This window comes from Felis catus, chromosome X (genome assembly GCF_018350175.1).
Source record: "Felis catus isolate Fca126 chromosome X, F.catus_Fca126_mat1.0, whole genome shotgun sequence".
In the NCBI taxonomy this organism is placed as follows: domain Eukaryota; kingdom Metazoa; phylum Chordata; class Mammalia; order Carnivora; family Felidae; genus Felis; species Felis catus.
Genome location: NC_058386.1, coordinates 40,695,436 through 40,712,548, shown reverse-complemented (window position 1 = coordinate 40,712,548; position 17,113 = coordinate 40,695,436). Strand labels below are relative to the sequence as shown.

Genomic DNA, 17,113 nt, shown 5'->3' with positions numbered 1-17,113 from the left:
AGAGGTGAGTGGCACCAACTGAAACCCCACAGATTGGGCTGTTCTCACTGAGGTTCACCGGTTCTTCTTGAATAAATGCTTCTTTTTAAATTTTTAAAAAATGTTTATTTAAGAGAGAGAGAGAGAGAGAGAGAGAGAACCCCAAGCAGGCTCCACACTGTCAGCATGGAGCCTGACGCGGGCCCCGAACTCACCAACTGTGAGATCGTGATCTGAGCGAAATCAAGAGTCAGACGCTCACCCGACTGCGCCACCCAGTGGCCCTGAATAAACGCTTCTTAATTTGTTGTATGCCTTTGGTTAATTTCCTAACTCCTCAAAGGATAGATTTTGATAATTTTGCCAGTATTTTCGTTGCTTTCATGGGGGGAAAAGATTTACTGAGATCCTCACTCCCCCTTTCCAGAAGTCTTGCCTTAGTGCATTTCTCTTAAAACTGAAGAGAAGTACAGAAAATCATCATTGTAACATACCTTTGTGCTTACCTCCCAGAATTAGCAAATGTCAGTATTTTGATACTTGGTGGTGGTGGGTTTTTTTTTTTAATAAAAGAAATAGAGCTTTACAAATAAAGGTGTCCTTTTCCTGTCCCGAGTCCCGCTCCTCTCGTTCACTCCCCGGGCAAACAGTACCATGAATTTGGTGAGTACCCTTCTCATCCATGTTTTTATACTTGGACTACATCTATTTGCATCTGTAATCTGTATGGTGTTCCTTTTGTAAATCTACCAGTTTAGTGCACTTGAACTTTAGGGTTCTTTCCAAAACTTTCTTTCTGTATTCAGCGTTGCCCTTTGAGCTGGTGCATTACATTTAGTTCATTCATTTTCAATGCTGGTATAGCATTCCAGCGTTGGAGTATTGCAGTCCATCAACCCATACCTCTGTTACTGGGAATTTATTTCCTGTATTTGTTGTCATTCTTGTACATGTATCCTGGCTCACACTTGTAGGATTTTCTCTGTGTTATAGCCACAAATGGAATACACAGTAGGGTACGTACATTGTCAACATTATTGGATATTATTTACCTTTTTTCTCCCATAAATAGAATCAGTTTCCTTTGTATATTTAAGAGTTTTGCATGTAGGGGCGCCTGGGTGGCTCAGTGAGTTAAGTGTCTCACTTTGGCTCAGGTCATGATCTCACAGTTCATGAGGTCCGGCCCCACATTGGGCTCTGTGCTGACGGCACAGAGCCTGCTTAGGATTCTCTCTCTCTCTCTCTCTCTCTCTCTCTCTCTCTCTCTCTCTCTCTCTTGCTGTAGTGTTCCCTCGCTCTCTCTCTCTCTCTCAGAATAAATAAACTTGAAAAAAAGAGTTTTTCGTCTATTTGGAACACCCGTCTGGCCCAGTTGGTGGAGCATTTGACCTTTAATCTCAGGGTTGTAGATTTGAGCCCCATGTTGGGTTTAGAGATTACTTACAAATAAAATCTTTCTAAAAAAAAAAAAAGAGTCTTGCGTCTATTGTTTTTTAATTTAAAAAAATTTAATGTTTTTTTTTAATTTATTTTTGAGAGTGAGAAGGGGGAGCAGGGCAGAAAGAGAGGGAGACACAGATTCATAAAGCAGGCTCCATCCAGGCTCTGAGCTGTCAGCACAGAGCCCGACACAGGGCTCGATCTCACGAACCACAAGATCACGACCCGAGCCGAAGTCCGGTGCTTAACCGACTGAGTCACCCAGGCGCCCCGAGTCTTGAATCTGTTTAAATGAAAGTGCTTTAGAATATTCTCATATTCTGTCCTTATTTTCTTTTGGCATCAAGGTTATTTTATGTTTTATAAGACATAATCATTGTTTTACCAGCTATTTTTTTGGTTACTCAGTACCAGGTACATGTCTTTCCATAATTTTATTTTCAAAGTTCCTCTCTCATTTTGCTCTAATTGTCTTTTGAAAATATAAAGGTGATTTTCATTTTTATTTTGAGAGAGAGTTGAGTGGGGGAGGGGCAGAGGGAGAATCCCCAGCAGGCTTTGCACTGTCAGCTCCCAGCCCGACCCAGGGCTCAAACTCATGAACCATGGGATCGTGACCTGAGTGGAAATCTGGAGTCAGATGCTTAACTGACTGAGCCACCCAGGCGCCCCCATAAAGCTGATTTTTAAAAATAAAATTTAATATGGTTGACCTTTAACAAATGGGGTTAATATAAATTTATTGTGCTATTACTATGATAGTATTTCTGCTTTTATTGTACTTTGTATATATCCTGCTTTTTCTTTACCTTTTTTTTCCTGCCTTTACTACATTTTTTTTTTTTTTTACCTCCACCCCCTTTGGTATTTTCCTCCTGAAAAATTCAAGCACCAAGCATTATTCTCAGCCAGGCTTTGTGTGTGGCAAATTCCGTGCCTTTTCTTGTCTAAAAACATCTTCATTTTGTCATTTTTCTTTGTGATAATTTATCTGGGGATAGAGTTCTAAGATGACGTCAGGCTTCTCTCAGGACTTTGAGTATATTCTTTAATCTTTTGGCTTCTTTTATTGCTGATCAAGTCTGGGGTTGCTCTAATTGTTTCTTTTTTCTTCTTAAAGTTTATTTACTTATTTTGAGACACAGCAGGGGAGGGGCAGAGAGAGAGGGAGACACAGAATCTCGAGCAGGCTCCAGGCGCCGAGCTGTCAGCGTAGAGCCCGATGCGAGGCCCGAACCCACAAGCCGTGAGATCGTGACCTAAGCTGAAGTCGGACGCTTAACCGACTGAGCCCCCCAGGCGCCCCTCTGATTGTTTCTTTATAGGTGACTTTAAAAATTTCTCCATGGTAGCTTTCACTACTTTCTGACTCTCAAGTCTTGCGGTGGCACTAAACTGTGTCCGGGTACCGATCTGCTTTTATTTACCACACTCAGGACTCTGGACATTCAGTGGTAGGATGCATGCCTTTCTTCCCTTCTAGAAAACTACCAGTCATCGTCTCTTCAGATCTTGCCTAGATCAGGGGTCCCCAAGACCAGTACCATATTTAGTGATTTTCGAGAAGGATCCGTGGGACTCAGCATATAGTTGTATCTACAGCTCCGATCTATTACAGCGATGTAGTAAACATACACCACTAGGTCATAAGGGGGGAAGACACTAGCAGGGTCTGGATGAATCCATGTACAGGATGCCTTATGCTCTCTCCCTCCCATCTAGGGTCACCCGGGGCACACTTGTCCCAGCGGAAAAAATGCAGCAACATGTGCCCGGGGAGGCCCAGTAGAAACTCAGCACCCTCAGTTGCCCTGCCTTGCACATACCAGAATTTCAGGCACACAGAAGGAAGGGAAATGTTCAGCATAAATCACATTGTTTGTACAAGCAGCCTTATCAGTTAGGGAATGGTGGAGACATTGCTGAACTCCCAGTTTCCCAGACTGCAGGGCCGAACCTTGCAAGCCAGCCTTTCTAAGCCTAGCAGCCTCAGGGCTGCTCTGTTTTCCCTTTTCCTGGCGCATTGCCCCTGTCCCTGTCTTTTTAAAAAAATTTTTTAACGTATATTCATTTTTGAGAGACAGAGCGCATGTGGGGGTGGGGCAAAGAAAGAGGGAGACACAGGATCCGAAGCAGGCTCCAGGCTCCCAGCCGTCAGCACAGAGCCTGATGCGGGGCTCCAACTCATGAAACATGAGATCATGACCTGAGCCAAAGTCGGACGCTTAACCGACTGAGCCACCCGGGTGCCCTGCTCCTGTCCCTTTCTACCGTTTCCATTTGGATTTTCTATTAAACCTGTGTTGGAACGCACCATTTTTCTATTTGTCTTACCATATTTCCATTTTGTTAGCTCTTCACGCTGCAATCAGGGTGATTTCCTAAGATGTCATCTGATTCATTAAGTTGGTTTTTATCTGTGACTAGTCTGTTCAACTTCTCTATTTAGAGCTTTAATAATGCCTATATAATCTTTTATATTTATATTTGTTCCTTTTCTCAAATGTTCCTTTCCCCTCCCGATAGTATAGCTCTTACCTTATTTCTTTGAATATTTGAAATATATTTATTTTAAAGTCTAGAGTGTTCTGTTAGCTACAGTTCTAGGAAATGGGATTATCTGCTGACACCGGGAGTATCAAGATGGCTCATTTCCTTGGGAGGTTTAAATTATTTTACTGTGAATTCTTCAGTGAGACTTGGCTTTCCACAGAAGTTGTGTGAGTCCTAAGCTATAAAAACATAAGATATATCTTTTGGGGTTTGCCACATCTAGGAACCTAGTAATAGCAGGACCAGTTTTTCATGTTAATGTGTCAGCTTGTGGACTCTGTACTCATCGTTTTGGATTGAGTCGCACAACTAGGCTTTGCTTTCTTATATATAACATCTTTCTTTCCAATTTCCTCGTCCAGTGGGGAGTTTTCCTGGCTCCTCTTTGACAAACATGGAAGGCCCTTGGCGATTCTAGCTGTAAGCCGGAATTACCTATACCAGTTTCCTCAAGATTTTTGCCCTGTGGTCTGGATTACCACTGCAAATCCCGAAGCTTCCGTTTCTGGTCACCCCGTCACTTTAAATTTCCACTTCACTTTTGACACCCAGTTTCTTGGTTCTGAGCCTGACTGTGGATTCAGTTATTTTTGTTCAACACGGGCCAGCATAGTTCTTCATGTTCACAGTGAGAGGGGAGGCGGTGCTCGTGGGGCATGGACACAGCCCATCCACCTCAGCTCCAGATTTACCCCATTACAAGTCCAATGAGTTCCTTGCCTTTTTTTCCCAGAATTCTGGCAAGTGCATGACCAGATGGACAACCACAAGGAAAGCCAAGACCAACGTCTGTGGCCGACTGCGTTCGTAGACCAGGAAACACAGAAGGACCAAAGTGGCCAGGAATTGACAACATTCAGGACAATCATTTATCCGGGCACAGACTTTGTTTCTATAAGACAAAGACTCCCTAGATATTATTCATGGGGAAGGTGTTCAAAACATAGCTTAAACTTTCTCTGTCAAAGCAGAAGTTCTGTAAGAAAGAAAAGTGATGAGCGTAAGGCACATTGGAAGTCGTGCTTCCACCCTAATCTTTATCCAGCACAGCCTGGAGAGAAATTCTTTGAGCCTAATCAACGTGGAAAAACCCTCCACCATAAGCAAGCCTTCGATAAACCTCCAAGAAGTCACACCAGGGAGAAACTCTTTGAGTGTTCTGAATGCGGGAAAGTGTTTATCCAGAAAGCCAACCTTGTCGTGCACCAGAGAACTCACACGGGAGAGAAGCCCTATGAGTGCAGCGAATGTACAAGAGCCTTCAGCCAGAAGTCAACCCTCATTGCACACCAGAGAACTCACACAGGGGAGAAGCCCTATGAGTGCAGCGAATGTGGGAAAACCTTTATCCAGAAGTCAACGCTGATGAAACATACGCGAACTCATACAGCAGAGAAACCATTTGTATGTGGTGAATGTGCAAAAGCCTTTAAGAGTTCCTATCACCTTACTAGACATGAAAAAACACACATTAGACAAGCATTTTATGAAGGAGTCCACTGTGGTAAATCCGGCCTTACGTACCCGAGGACTCATACGGGTGAGAAACCTAACTGTAATAAACATGGGAAACCCTCTGATGAGAAACCCAACCCCATTAAACACCAGAGATCTCCTATGAAAGAGAAAGCTTACGAGTGCAGTAAATGTGGAAAAAGCTTCAGGGGGAAGTCCCACCTCTCTGTCCATCAGAGAACTCACACAGGAGAGAAGCCTTACGAATGCGGCATATGTGGGAAGACTTTCAGTGGAAAATCACACCTCTCTGTCCACCAAAGAACTCATACAGGAGAGAAGCCTTATGAGTGCAGAAGATGCGGGAAAGCCTTTGGTGAAAAGTCAACCCTTGTTGTACATCACAGAACTCATACAGGAGAGAAACCCTACAAATGCGGCGAATGTGGGAAAGCCTTCAGCGAAAAGTCACCGCTGATAAAACATGAGAGAATTCATACAGGAGAGAGACCCTACGAATGCAGCAACTGTGGGAAAGCATTCAGTAGGAAGTCAACTCTCATTAAACATCAGAGAATTCACACAGGAGAAAAACCCTACGAATGTAGTGAATGTGGGAAAGCTTTCAGTGTGAAATCAACTCTCATTGTACATCACAGAACTCACACGGGAGAAAAACCCTATGAATGCAGAGACTGTGGAAAAGCCTTCAGTGGGAAGTCAACTCTGATTAAACATCAGAGAAGTCACACAGGAGATAAAACCTATTAATATACTTGAGCGTGGGAGAATTTCCCTATTATACCTCATTATAGATCAGTTCATCCTGAGGAGTAATCTTAGCAATGCCAAGAGTGTCAGAAACTCTTCAGATATTAATGTTCCTTTAATGTAATAAAAGGTTCAAAAATATAATTCCAGAAGCATGTAATAAATGTGACCAGTTTTTCACCCAGAAGGTCTTACGAGCGAATTGTATATCAGGGAATTCAACGGTGGCAGAATTATGAGTGTATTGACGTGAGACAACCTTGAGAAAGAATGTAAATGTTATCGCCTAACAGAGTCTTTATGCTGAGGAAAAACTAAGAGTCGAATGAGTTTAGAAAACTATGTCAGCAATTATGAGAGAAATGTGTTCCATATTCTGTAACATTCTGTGGGAAAGGTGCAGAGGCTGCTAACAAGGAGTCAAATAGAAAAAAGAGAGGTTCACCCTGGAATAGAACACACTTTTGAAAGAACAGTATAGAGCATAAACTGTTAATCCCAGCTGGGGCAAACTCCCCGTTATTATTATTATTTTTTTATTTTTAATGTTGATTTTTTGAGAGACAGCACGAGTGAGTGGGGGAGGGGTAGAGGGAAGGAGACAGAATCGGAAGCTGGTTCCAGGCTCCGAGCTGTCAGCACAGAGCCCGCTGTGGGGCTCGAACCCACGAACCGCGAGATCATGACCTGGGCCGAAGTCGGACACTTAACTGACTGAGGCACCCAGGCGCCCCAGCCCTGTTATTATTTTTAATGTTTATTTATTTTTGAGAGAGAGGGCACATGCATACGGGCACGTGGGGGAGGGACAGAGGGGGAAACAGAATCCCAAGCAGGCTCCACACTGTCAGCGCAGAGCCCAACACGGGGCTCGGTCTCAGGGGTGAGATCATGACCTGAGCTGAAATCAAGAGTTGGACGCTTAACTGACTGAGCCACCCAGGCACCCCACCCCCTATTATTTCTTAAACAACTAGAAAAATTGCTCCCTTAAGTAGAATGGGAGATGAGTCATCAGGGTCCCTGTCACAAAGGGGCTCAAAGAGATCTTACACATGTTACCCATCATCTTCAGTGCAAAAATGCAAATCCCTTACAGAAAAGGCACACCTAGCTTGGAAACAGTGCTTACAATTTAACATTCTTTGCCTTGTAAGAAAGAGTAGTCACTTTATGGTGAGGCAATAAAAGATTCTTAATTGTCAGAGCATCTCCTGTGACAGCAATATTATTTAAATTGTGAAACAAAACAGTGATTGATATCCCATAATAGGTAAGTGATTAAAATTCGATATATCGTTAAGGCGGGATAATGTGGACAATTAAGAATTATCTTTGCTTGGGGCGCCTGGCTGGCTCAGTCGGTTAAACATCTGACTTCCGCTGAGGTCGTGATCTCGCGGTTTGTGGGTCCGAGCCCTGCGTTGGGCTCTGGGCTGACAGCTCAGAGCCTGGAGCCTGCTTCAGATTCTGTGTCCCCCTCTCGCTCTGCCCCTCCCCACTCTCCTCTTCTCTTTCTCTCTCTCTCAAAAATAAATGAATGTTAAAAAAAATTTTTTTTAAGGGATCTTATGTTTGAGGATTTGGGGAAATGTTCATGGTAATCTATTGTGAAAAAAAGATTATAAAACTATACCATATGATTTACATTGCAAACAAATAACATATTGTACAAATACTATTGTATCAGTGACTCTGGGTGGTAGAACTATAGCAATTTTATGCTAAGTAAAATTATATGCACATATGTACATGTATATTTGTATTATATTTATTGCTGTTTAGTTGTAAGTAGGTAGGTAGACATGTAGAACAAAAATCTAGGAACGAAATATACCAAATTATCAAGCAAATTGTCATTTGGGTGTTGAGATCATCGATTTTTAAATGTTTTGAATATAGTTTCCAGAAACCACCAATAAAATAAGTTGATTAAAATAATTCTGTGCATACTTGCTTCTGTCTTCACATCCGTTTTCCCATTCAGCTTTGTCTCTGGTTTTGAGAATATGTTTTGTGTGTTGAGAATGGGTATCCCTTGTTTTTAATATCTGTGTGTGATTTTTTATTTTCTGTTTTTTTAATGTATATTTATTTTTGAGAGAGAGCACTAGTGGGTGAGGGGCAGAGAGAGAGGGAGCCCTAGAATCCAAAGCAGGCTCCAGGCTCTGAGCTGTCAGCACAGAGCCCGACGCAGGGCTCGAACTCAAAAACCGTGAGATCGTGACCTGAGCTGAAGTCGGACGCTTAACCGACTGAGCCACCCAGGCGCCCTTGTATGTAATTTTTTTTAAATAAAAATAAAAGTACCATCATAGTTCACCAAATCCTGTGACGTAAGTTACCAGCTAACAGATTTGCAGATGTGAAGAGATGTCGCGAATGGTCAAAAATACCACAAGTAAGGAGACGAAACTGACATCCGACACCAAATATAAAGCTCTTTTCACTGTGCTATCCGTGAATGCTGCTCGAATGCTCGTCTTCCCTCAACTGGTCCTTTTATCAGCAGTTGTATCAGGCACGTGCCAGGTGACCCCAGTGAATTGTGCCCTATGTAACCTTCCCCCCCTCGAGTGTGGGCAGAACTGAGACTTGCTTCTGAACACTAGATTATGGCAAAAGTGATGTGATGTCGCTCCTGTGAGTATGCCCTATAAGACTGCCATCTTCGTAGATTGGACAGAGCCTTTCCTTGCTGGTCTGATGAAGTAAGCAGCCATGTTGAAAACGCTCATGTGCCAAAAAACTGCAGCTGGCTTCTAGGACCTGAGGGCACCCTGAGCTAAGACAGTAGGACTTGAGTGGCAAAATCTTGGAGGCAAGTGACAAGAGAGAAACTGAGCTCTTCCCCACAAGGGGGTCACTGGTAAATGGCATGAGACAGATTCAGAGATGGGGAACAGCCAAGTGCCTGAGGTACCAAGGAGAGCTTTCAGCAGAATTCTGTGCCAAGGTGACCACACTTGGAGTTCGGGTCCCAGCAGTGGTGAAGGGCCCTGGAAAATACCACAAGACTCTCCGCTGGAATCTCTGAAGGACTTTAGGAATTAGGAGGAAGTGGCTATAGACCGGATCTTTAAAAGATTGATACCCCAACTTGAGTTAGCTCACCACCTAACTGAATTAAGGTCATTTATATAATTAGCCTGTCAGGAACTAAAGCTCATCTAGAGTTCCTACAATTTCTCACGCATCGTGGTATTCAGTCAGAAATTGCTGGGGCGCCTGGGTGGCTCAGTCGGTTAAGCTTCCAACCCTGGGTTTCAGCTCACGTCATGATCTCACGTTCGTGGGTTCGAGTCCCGTGTTGGGCTCCGCACAGAGCCTGCTTGGGATTCTCTCTCTCCCTCTCTCTCTGCCCCTCCCCCGCTCACTCTGTCTCTCAAAATAAATACATGATCTTAAAAATTGCCAGGCGCACCCTGAGTCAAGTTAAGAAAAGTGAACAGTAGAAGCAGACCCACAGGCAATTCAGACATAGGAGATACAAGTCATGGTCTTTAAGTGCATAATATGAACAAGAAAACATAAAATGAGGAAATTCATCAGAAAATGCAAATTGTTTCCAACAGTCATTTGCTTTTTTGCCTGGTACTTTATTTTCCTGGAGTTTCCAATTGCCTTCTGTTTTTCCAGGGTCACAAACGTACCATTTAATGTATGGACTTTTTTTTCCCCCCCTCTGGTATTAGAATTCATCTTAAAAGCACCTTAGGTGCCTTGGAAGTACTTTGAGGGGGGTGGCTCAGGGCAGAGGGAGGAGTGCCAGTAGCAGGCTAGAAACTTCTCCAAAGAATAGTTATCTGCAGAAGGTGGTATTGCTCTGCTCCCAAATCCTCACGGACGGTACTGTGACTCGTATGCAGGGCCCTTCCAGACGCTCCATCTATCGTTTCTTATCTGCCGCAGCCATTTCTTACCTTGTCGAGCTCAGTACGACAAGCTAGGTCATCTAGCCCAAGGGACCGTGCCCATGGTAGACCAGACCCATTTCCAAGTATACCCTTGCTCCACACTAGCACTCGGCAGTTTTGTGTCATTCAGTAAGTGGTCTGGAGCAGTGTGATGAAATGGCGTTTCTGGTCCCTACCAGGGCCCAGCAGTGGTTTCTCCAAAGTGGTATTCTCAACTGCGGATCCCATGGCCTCGCACCAAACTCACAGGGACCTGATTCTCCCGGGGCAGCCTTTCCCACCACTGACGCTCATGACAACCGTAGGGTCAGCCACCTCATATGGTCCAAGCGACAAGGCCGCTTGCGCTACAGCCTGCGCTTTCCTGCCCTGGGCCCCGCTCAAGGCTGGCAGCCTTCTGTCACCTGGTGCACGGGCCGGGGAAGCATCTCTAGGTGTGGACTACGTGACCTCCTTTTGTGAAGTGGAATTTTGTGTGGTTGAGCTTGCGGCAGTTTAACCTCATCATCCGCCTGTTCCAGCTGGTTTCTGCAAGGGCCAGGATGACAGGTTAAACAGAACTACGATGAGGACCAATAGTGGCACTGGTCTCCATCATCTCCTAGGGTGCAGTATTGTTTTCAGTTTACCGTCTTGGGTGGTGGGGGAGGAAGGAAGTCAGAGTTTTCCGTTCTGTTTTCCCTGCTGTGCAGGATCTTACCGCACAGGCCAGGGACCCAACAGGGACATTCATCCAATGACCAAGATGCAGTGGGCCACTGTGAGTCAGACTTAGCCGGGACTCAGCCCCCCCCCCCCCGGTCTAATCGGAGGGCCATGATGATGCTTGGAGTGTCCAGGTATTAAAGTGAACTCAAAAAGCCATGTCTAATAGTCCTAAAAACATCTGGTCAGTGCACGGTCGCCCCAATAAATGGCCATAGGTTCAGGGATGGGGGCAGGGGGCTAGGATAAGCATTATAATCTACCCCTGCTACAATGCTGTAGGATCCTTCGAGGGACATGGGCACCTCTCCAGACCATTGGTTCCAGATCTGAAATTTGGCTCAGATCTGGGAACTGAGCAAGGGACCCTTACTTTTGTTTTAAATTTTTTTTGTTAATGTTTATTTTTGAGAGAGAGAGAGAGAGCAGGGGAAGGGCCGAGAGAGAGAGAAGGAGACACAGAATCGGAAGCAGGCTCCAGGCTCTGAGCTGTCAGCGCAGAGCCCAACATGGGGCTCGAACTCATAAACCGTGAGATCATGACCTGAGCAGAAGTCAGACGCTCAACCAACTGAGCCACTCAGGCGCCCTGGGACCCTTACTTTTTGATAAAGCAATTCCCCCCAGACTCCTGCTCTTTGAATGTTGCCCTTTTCGGATCATCCTGTTGAACAGCTGCCCTACTGACTGCCCATCAGTTTTATTCCTGGAGATGCCAGGCTTATCAGCAGAGTCCGTATAGACAAGGAAAATTTAATGAGCTCGAGGGCGTGTTTAGGCTTTTGCCATTTAGTGTGATGGGTTTTTGTAGGTGTCTTTTTATTTTTTGGAAAATTTTTAAATAATCTGTATACCAGGCTTGGGGCTTGAACCCATAACCCCGAAATCAAGAGTGACCTATTCCACCGACTGAGCCAGCCAGGTGCCCCTGTAGATGTCTTCTGATAAACTGAGGAAGATCCTTTCTACTCCTACTTTACTGAGAAGTTTTTTTTTTTTAATAATGACTTTATATTAATTTTGTCATGTTATTTTTCTGTAACCGTTGAGATGTTCTTTTCCTTTATTGCTAATGTAGTTAAATTGAACTCTTAATGTTAAGCTTGTGTTCATTTTCACATATTACTGGATTCTAGTTGTGAATATTTTAAGGGTTTTTACGTCGGTATTCGTGAGGGTTATTTAGTCCGTGATTCTCTTTTCCTGTAATTTCTTGGTCTGATTCTGGTGTCAGGGTAATGCTGGTCTGACACGTTCATTCGGAATTAGGTATTCCTCATTTTCTTCAAGAGTTTGTATAGGATTGACATCAGATCCTTGTAAAGGTCTTGGAGGACAGTCTCCATGAGACCACCCTCACTTCTGACACCAGTTGAAAGTTCAGGGGACCCCAAGGCCAGCGAATACCAACGCTCAATAGTTATATAGAAGGAGTCACAGAATCTGCTAAAAGTTGTTAGACTGCGGATTATGGGTTAGTATAGCTAAAGGATAAAGACTAAAATCAGCCAAGGGGAGAGAGACTATCGGGCAAGATCCCGAGAAATATCTAACGTGGAGCTTCCCAGTTGTTCTCTCCCCGGGGAATCCTGGACGGCGTTACTTTCCCGGCACTGATGTGTAACGAGAGGCACAGAGGACTGCTATCCAGGGGAACTCACCTGGGCCTTGGCATCCAGGGCTTTACTGGGGCCCTGTCACCCGAGCTCATGCCCACATGCCCGGTGACCAGGCCCTCAGGAAGGTGAGTGGATACTACGTGACCCATAGGCCCCACCCTAAATCATGCTGTTGGTGTGGCTCAGGCCTGCCAGCCTAAATCACGCCCTTACTGTCTGCCTGGCCCAAGGCACCCCAACAAATAAAAGCACTCCTGTCACGCAGGACATTCCGAGAGCCTAGAGATTACCTCCCAGAAGCCAAGGGCACAGGCCAGACCTTTCTTTGGGCAAGACTCAGTTCTTTACTGTACAGGCATCCTGAAATGTTAGCTAAGCTTCGCCAGTGAAGTCACCTGGGCCCTGAAGTTTTCTTAGGAGATTAAAAAAAAAAAAAGGCCAATTTCTTTACTAGATGTAAGGCAATTCAGATTTCCTGTTCCTTTTTTTTTGTTTGAGAGAGAGTACGTGAGCAGAGGAGGGGCAGAGAGAGAGGGAGAGAGAGAATCCCAAGCAGGCTCTCTGAAGACGACCACTCCCTATTTCTTTTTTTAAACAGGAGAAAATCCAATTTAATAGGCCTACGTGTGGGGAATCCACACAGACAGGAAATTCCAAAGACAATGAGGCAACACAAAGCTTATATGAGCTAAGGGAAGAGGCAGGGGCCTGAGGACACAACAATGGGGAGAAAATTCATTAGCAAGAAAGTGAGAGGAGATGTTTGGAAAAATAACATTGTTCTGATATGCAGATGAGTTCCTATGGTAAAGGGGGCCTGTTAATACTTTTCTTTCGATTGCAGTCTCTCCAGTGTAAATTTTTTTTAAGTTTATTTGGAGAGAGAGAGAGAGAGAGAGAGAGAGAAAGGGAGAGAGAGAACACGAGTGGGGAAGGGGCAGAGAGAATCCCAAGCAGGCTTTGCACTGTCAGTGCAGAACCTGATGCGGGGCTCGAACCCATGAACCGCAAGATCATGACCTCAGCTAAAATCAAGAGTTGGACACTCAACCGAGTGAGCCACCCAGGCGCCCCTTTCCAGTGTAAATTTAGGCAGTTATGGGGGAGGCAGAGTACCTTTCCTTCCTCTGCTGGGTTTTTATTACCTTTTAAAAAATGTTTATTTTTGAGAGACAGCGTGTGCAAGCGGGGTAGGGACAGAGAGAGAGGGGGACAGGGGAGCTGAAGCAGGTTCAGTGCTGACAGCAGAAAGCCCGATGCGGGGCTCAAACTCACCAACCGTGAGATTATGAGCTGAGCCGAAGTTGGATGCTTAACCGACGGAGCCACCCAGGCTTTTAATTACTTTTAATTCAAAACAACTTTTATGCCAAAGTGGCACATTTCGGGATCCTGTACCCCTTCAATTCCCCCACCTGGAACTTCCCCGGACGTTCATGTTAAAAGTTCACGTTAAAAGTTCATCTGGAAAATAGCTGGTCTCGTTGAGACCGTCTTAGTCCTGACCACAGGTCAGTTTAGTTAAAGTCATTTTAAGAGGTGGTGACGCAGATGTGTTTTCACAGTTAGGCCCGTGGTATTAATCAAGGGGCACTTCTTTTTTTTTTTTTTTAATTTTTTTTAACATTTATTTATTTTTGAGACAGAGAGAGACAGAGCATGAACGAGGGAGGGGCAGAGAGAGAGGGAGACACAGAATCAGAAGCAGGCTCCAGGCTCTGAGCCGTCAGCCCAGAGCCCGACGCGGGGCTCGAACTCATGGACCGCGAGATCGTGACCTGAGCTGAAGTCGGTCGGTCAACCGACTGAGCCACCCAGGCGCCCCAAACAAGAGGCCCTTCTATGGAAACCAAAGAACCACCCATGGGCGATGATTAGATCGTAATACAAATCAGTCTCTGAGTCCTGAGGATGGCCAGTAGAGAAGACTTCGAGATGTCAGGCTCGAAGCTCCTTCAGATACAGCAGGGGCAGTGGTGGCAGTCTGACGGGCTCTCCTGGTTTGCAGTTCAAATATCTCGACATCTTTGAATGGCTCACACAGCAACAGGCATGAACACTGCCTCCACGTGAGCTGTGGTGGTGATTTCTTGGAAGTTTACATCATGTCGTTCGTACTTAGTTTGCAGGGCTTCAGGAAAAAGGGGCGGCTTTAGTCTTCAAGTGAATCCAAATTAAAGAAATGAGTTTGGAGAGTTGTAGTCAGGCACCAGAAGAAATCAGGCTCTAGTCCAGTTTATAATAAACAGTATTAGACTCTAACAGTTACTCAGGTAGGTCATTGAAACATGTTTCTCTTCTATAAGCGCCCTAATTTTTGCCAAAGATAGGCAAGTTACCATTTGTTTGTAAAATAAGTCTAGTTTTATTTTTGTTTATTTATTTATTTTATGAGAGAGAATGAGGGAGACAGAGAATCTCAAGCAGGCTCCACACGGTCAGCACAGAGCCCGACGCAGGGCTTGAACTCCCCAACCATGAGATGGTGACCTGAGCCGAAATCAAGAGTCGGACACTCAAATGACTGAGCCACCCAGGTGCCCCAAACTAAGTCTAGTTTTAACAACTTGGCCTAATTATTTACATAAGCTCAGCAAGAACAGTGACTGGCCATATAGGTTCTTTTAAATCTGCTTTGTTGGCGGGCACCTGGGTGGCTCAGTTGGTTGAGAGTCCGACTCTTGGTTTCGTCTCAGCTCATGGTCCCAGGGTCACGGGGTTGAGCCCTGGGTCAGGCACCAGGTTGGGCTCTGCGCTGAGAGTGGAACCTGCTTAAGATTCTCTCTGTCCCTCCTCTGCTCATGCTCTAAAAAAAAAAAAAAAGAAAGAAAAGAGAAAAGAAAAAAATAAATGTGCTTTGTTGGAACTTTTCATAAGGATTCCCTAGACTGAACTTTTAATAGCCTCTTGAGGCCAGAAGCCGAGCCAAAACACGCACCAAATCCTTGCCAGGCTTTTTCTGCAACCCCTGCAGATTTGGGTGAATTCTTCTCGGGGAGGGGGGCCTCCCCATTTCTGTCGCTCTGTCTTGTCGAGAACGCCTTCCTTTGTAGTACTGTGCCCTGACATTTCTAGTAGCCTCGGCTGTCCTGAGCACTGATCTCTTTCTCCACCCCAAGAGCCGCTGAACTCTTCTTGGGATCCCCCCCTCCCTACATCACATCTTGCTAAGTGCCTCCCAGCAGAGAGCCAGAGTGAGGGGCCCACCTCATTTACCTTTGCACTCTCAGCTTCACAATCCTCCCGCATGGCCTCTGTCCGCTGTATGAACACTGCTAACCTCATGGACCGTATCGGTGCCATCTAGCTGTTTACTGTAGGGGGGGAGAAGTTTAGTCCTGGCTCCTCCATCACGGCTGGAAACGGAATGGTAGGAGTTGATCACTCCTGCTTGGGATTCGCAGAGCTTCTTGGCTCCCTGGCTTAGATCTCTTTCAACATACGTGCTTTATTTACCTTTTGGCTGTTTCCCAAATGCCTCTCGAAGTTTGCTTCTGGTTTTCTGCATTTCACCCCCTCGCTTTGGGACAAGCCTGTTGTCCTCAAAGTCACGAATCCCGTCTTCTGCTATGTCTAATCCACTGTTAAAACCCATACACAAGGAGTTCTTGGTTACTGTATTTGTTTTCAGTTATAGCATACATATTTTACCCATTTTTAGAGATGCCAGCAACTTTCACCCCGTTTGTCTTTTCCTTTATTTCTGTTATATTAATGGATACTGAAAAGTGCCTTTTGTGGATTCCAGCATCAAACTCGTGTGGGTTTTTTTTGTGTGTGTTAGTTCTCTACTGCAGCTGAAACAAATTCCCACAAACAGTGGCTTAGAACACCACCCGTTTACATAGTTCTGTAGGTCAGAAATCCTGGCGGGCTTGGCTACTCTCTGTCTCACAAAGCGGGAACCAAGCTATAGTCTGGGCTGGGTCTTAGCTGGAGGCTGTGGGGAAGCATCTGCTTCTAAGTTCATTCATGTTATTGGCCGAATTCAGTTCCTGTGGCCGGAGGACTGAGGTCCTCATTTTCTGGCTGGCTGCCGCTCTCAGATCCTGGATGAGGCTCACGGATCCTTCCCCACATCAGCAACAGAGAATCCCTCTCGTGTTGGATCCCTTCCACACCTTCGAATCTCTGACTTCCTCTTTTGCCACCCAGCTGGACAAAACGGCCTTTAAAAAGCTCCTATGAAAAGATGAGGCGGGGCACCTGGGTGGCTCGGTCGGTTAAGTCCTGGCTCTCGGTTTCGGCTCAAGTCACGACCTCACGGTTCGTGAGTTTGAGCCCCGTGTCGGTCTCTGCACGGACAGTACACAGCCTGCTTGGTATCCTCTCTCTGTCTCTCTCTGCTCCTCCCCGGCTCCCTCGCTTGCTCTCTCAAAAGTAAATAAACTTAAAAAAAATACAAAAAAAAAAAAGATGAGGGCTACTCAGATAATCCCCCTTTGGGCATAGAATATAGCGTAACCACAGCTGTCATTATATTCACAGGTTTCACCCAAAGGGCTGGGGAGGGGGCACGGATTATAAAAGAGGGTCCGTGGGCGTCATCCTTAGAAGCCTGCCTACCACAATTGTTCATTTTGTCCCAACAACCGCATCTCTCTGCCTTTTCTCATGTCTAGTAAGCTTCTGTATCGGACAGCGTATGTTAAAAAACCGTGGAGGTTACAG

The 17,113-nt window shown here is 45.3% G+C and overlaps 1 protein-coding gene across 7 annotated transcripts in view; it reads left to right on the top strand.

Annotated features, from left to right (window-relative positions):
* Nucleotides 1-6,385, top strand: part of ZNF674 (zinc finger protein 674) — a 35,205-nt gene extending 28,820 nt beyond the window's left edge. For 5 of the 7 annotated variants that reach the window (XM_045050517.1, XM_019823375.3, XM_023248879.2 and 2 more), the window contains one exon: nt 4,709-6,385. In XM_045050517.1, the coding sequence (XP_044906452.1) occupies nt 4,709-6,201 (1,493 nt within the window). In that variant the 3' untranslated portion in view covers nt 6,202-6,385. The remainder of the gene's footprint in view (nt 1-4,708) is intronic. The other 2 variants (XM_045050519.1, XM_045050518.1) reach the window with 2 other exon arrangements.
* The last annotated feature ends 10,728 nt before the right edge of the window (nt 6,386-17,113 follow it).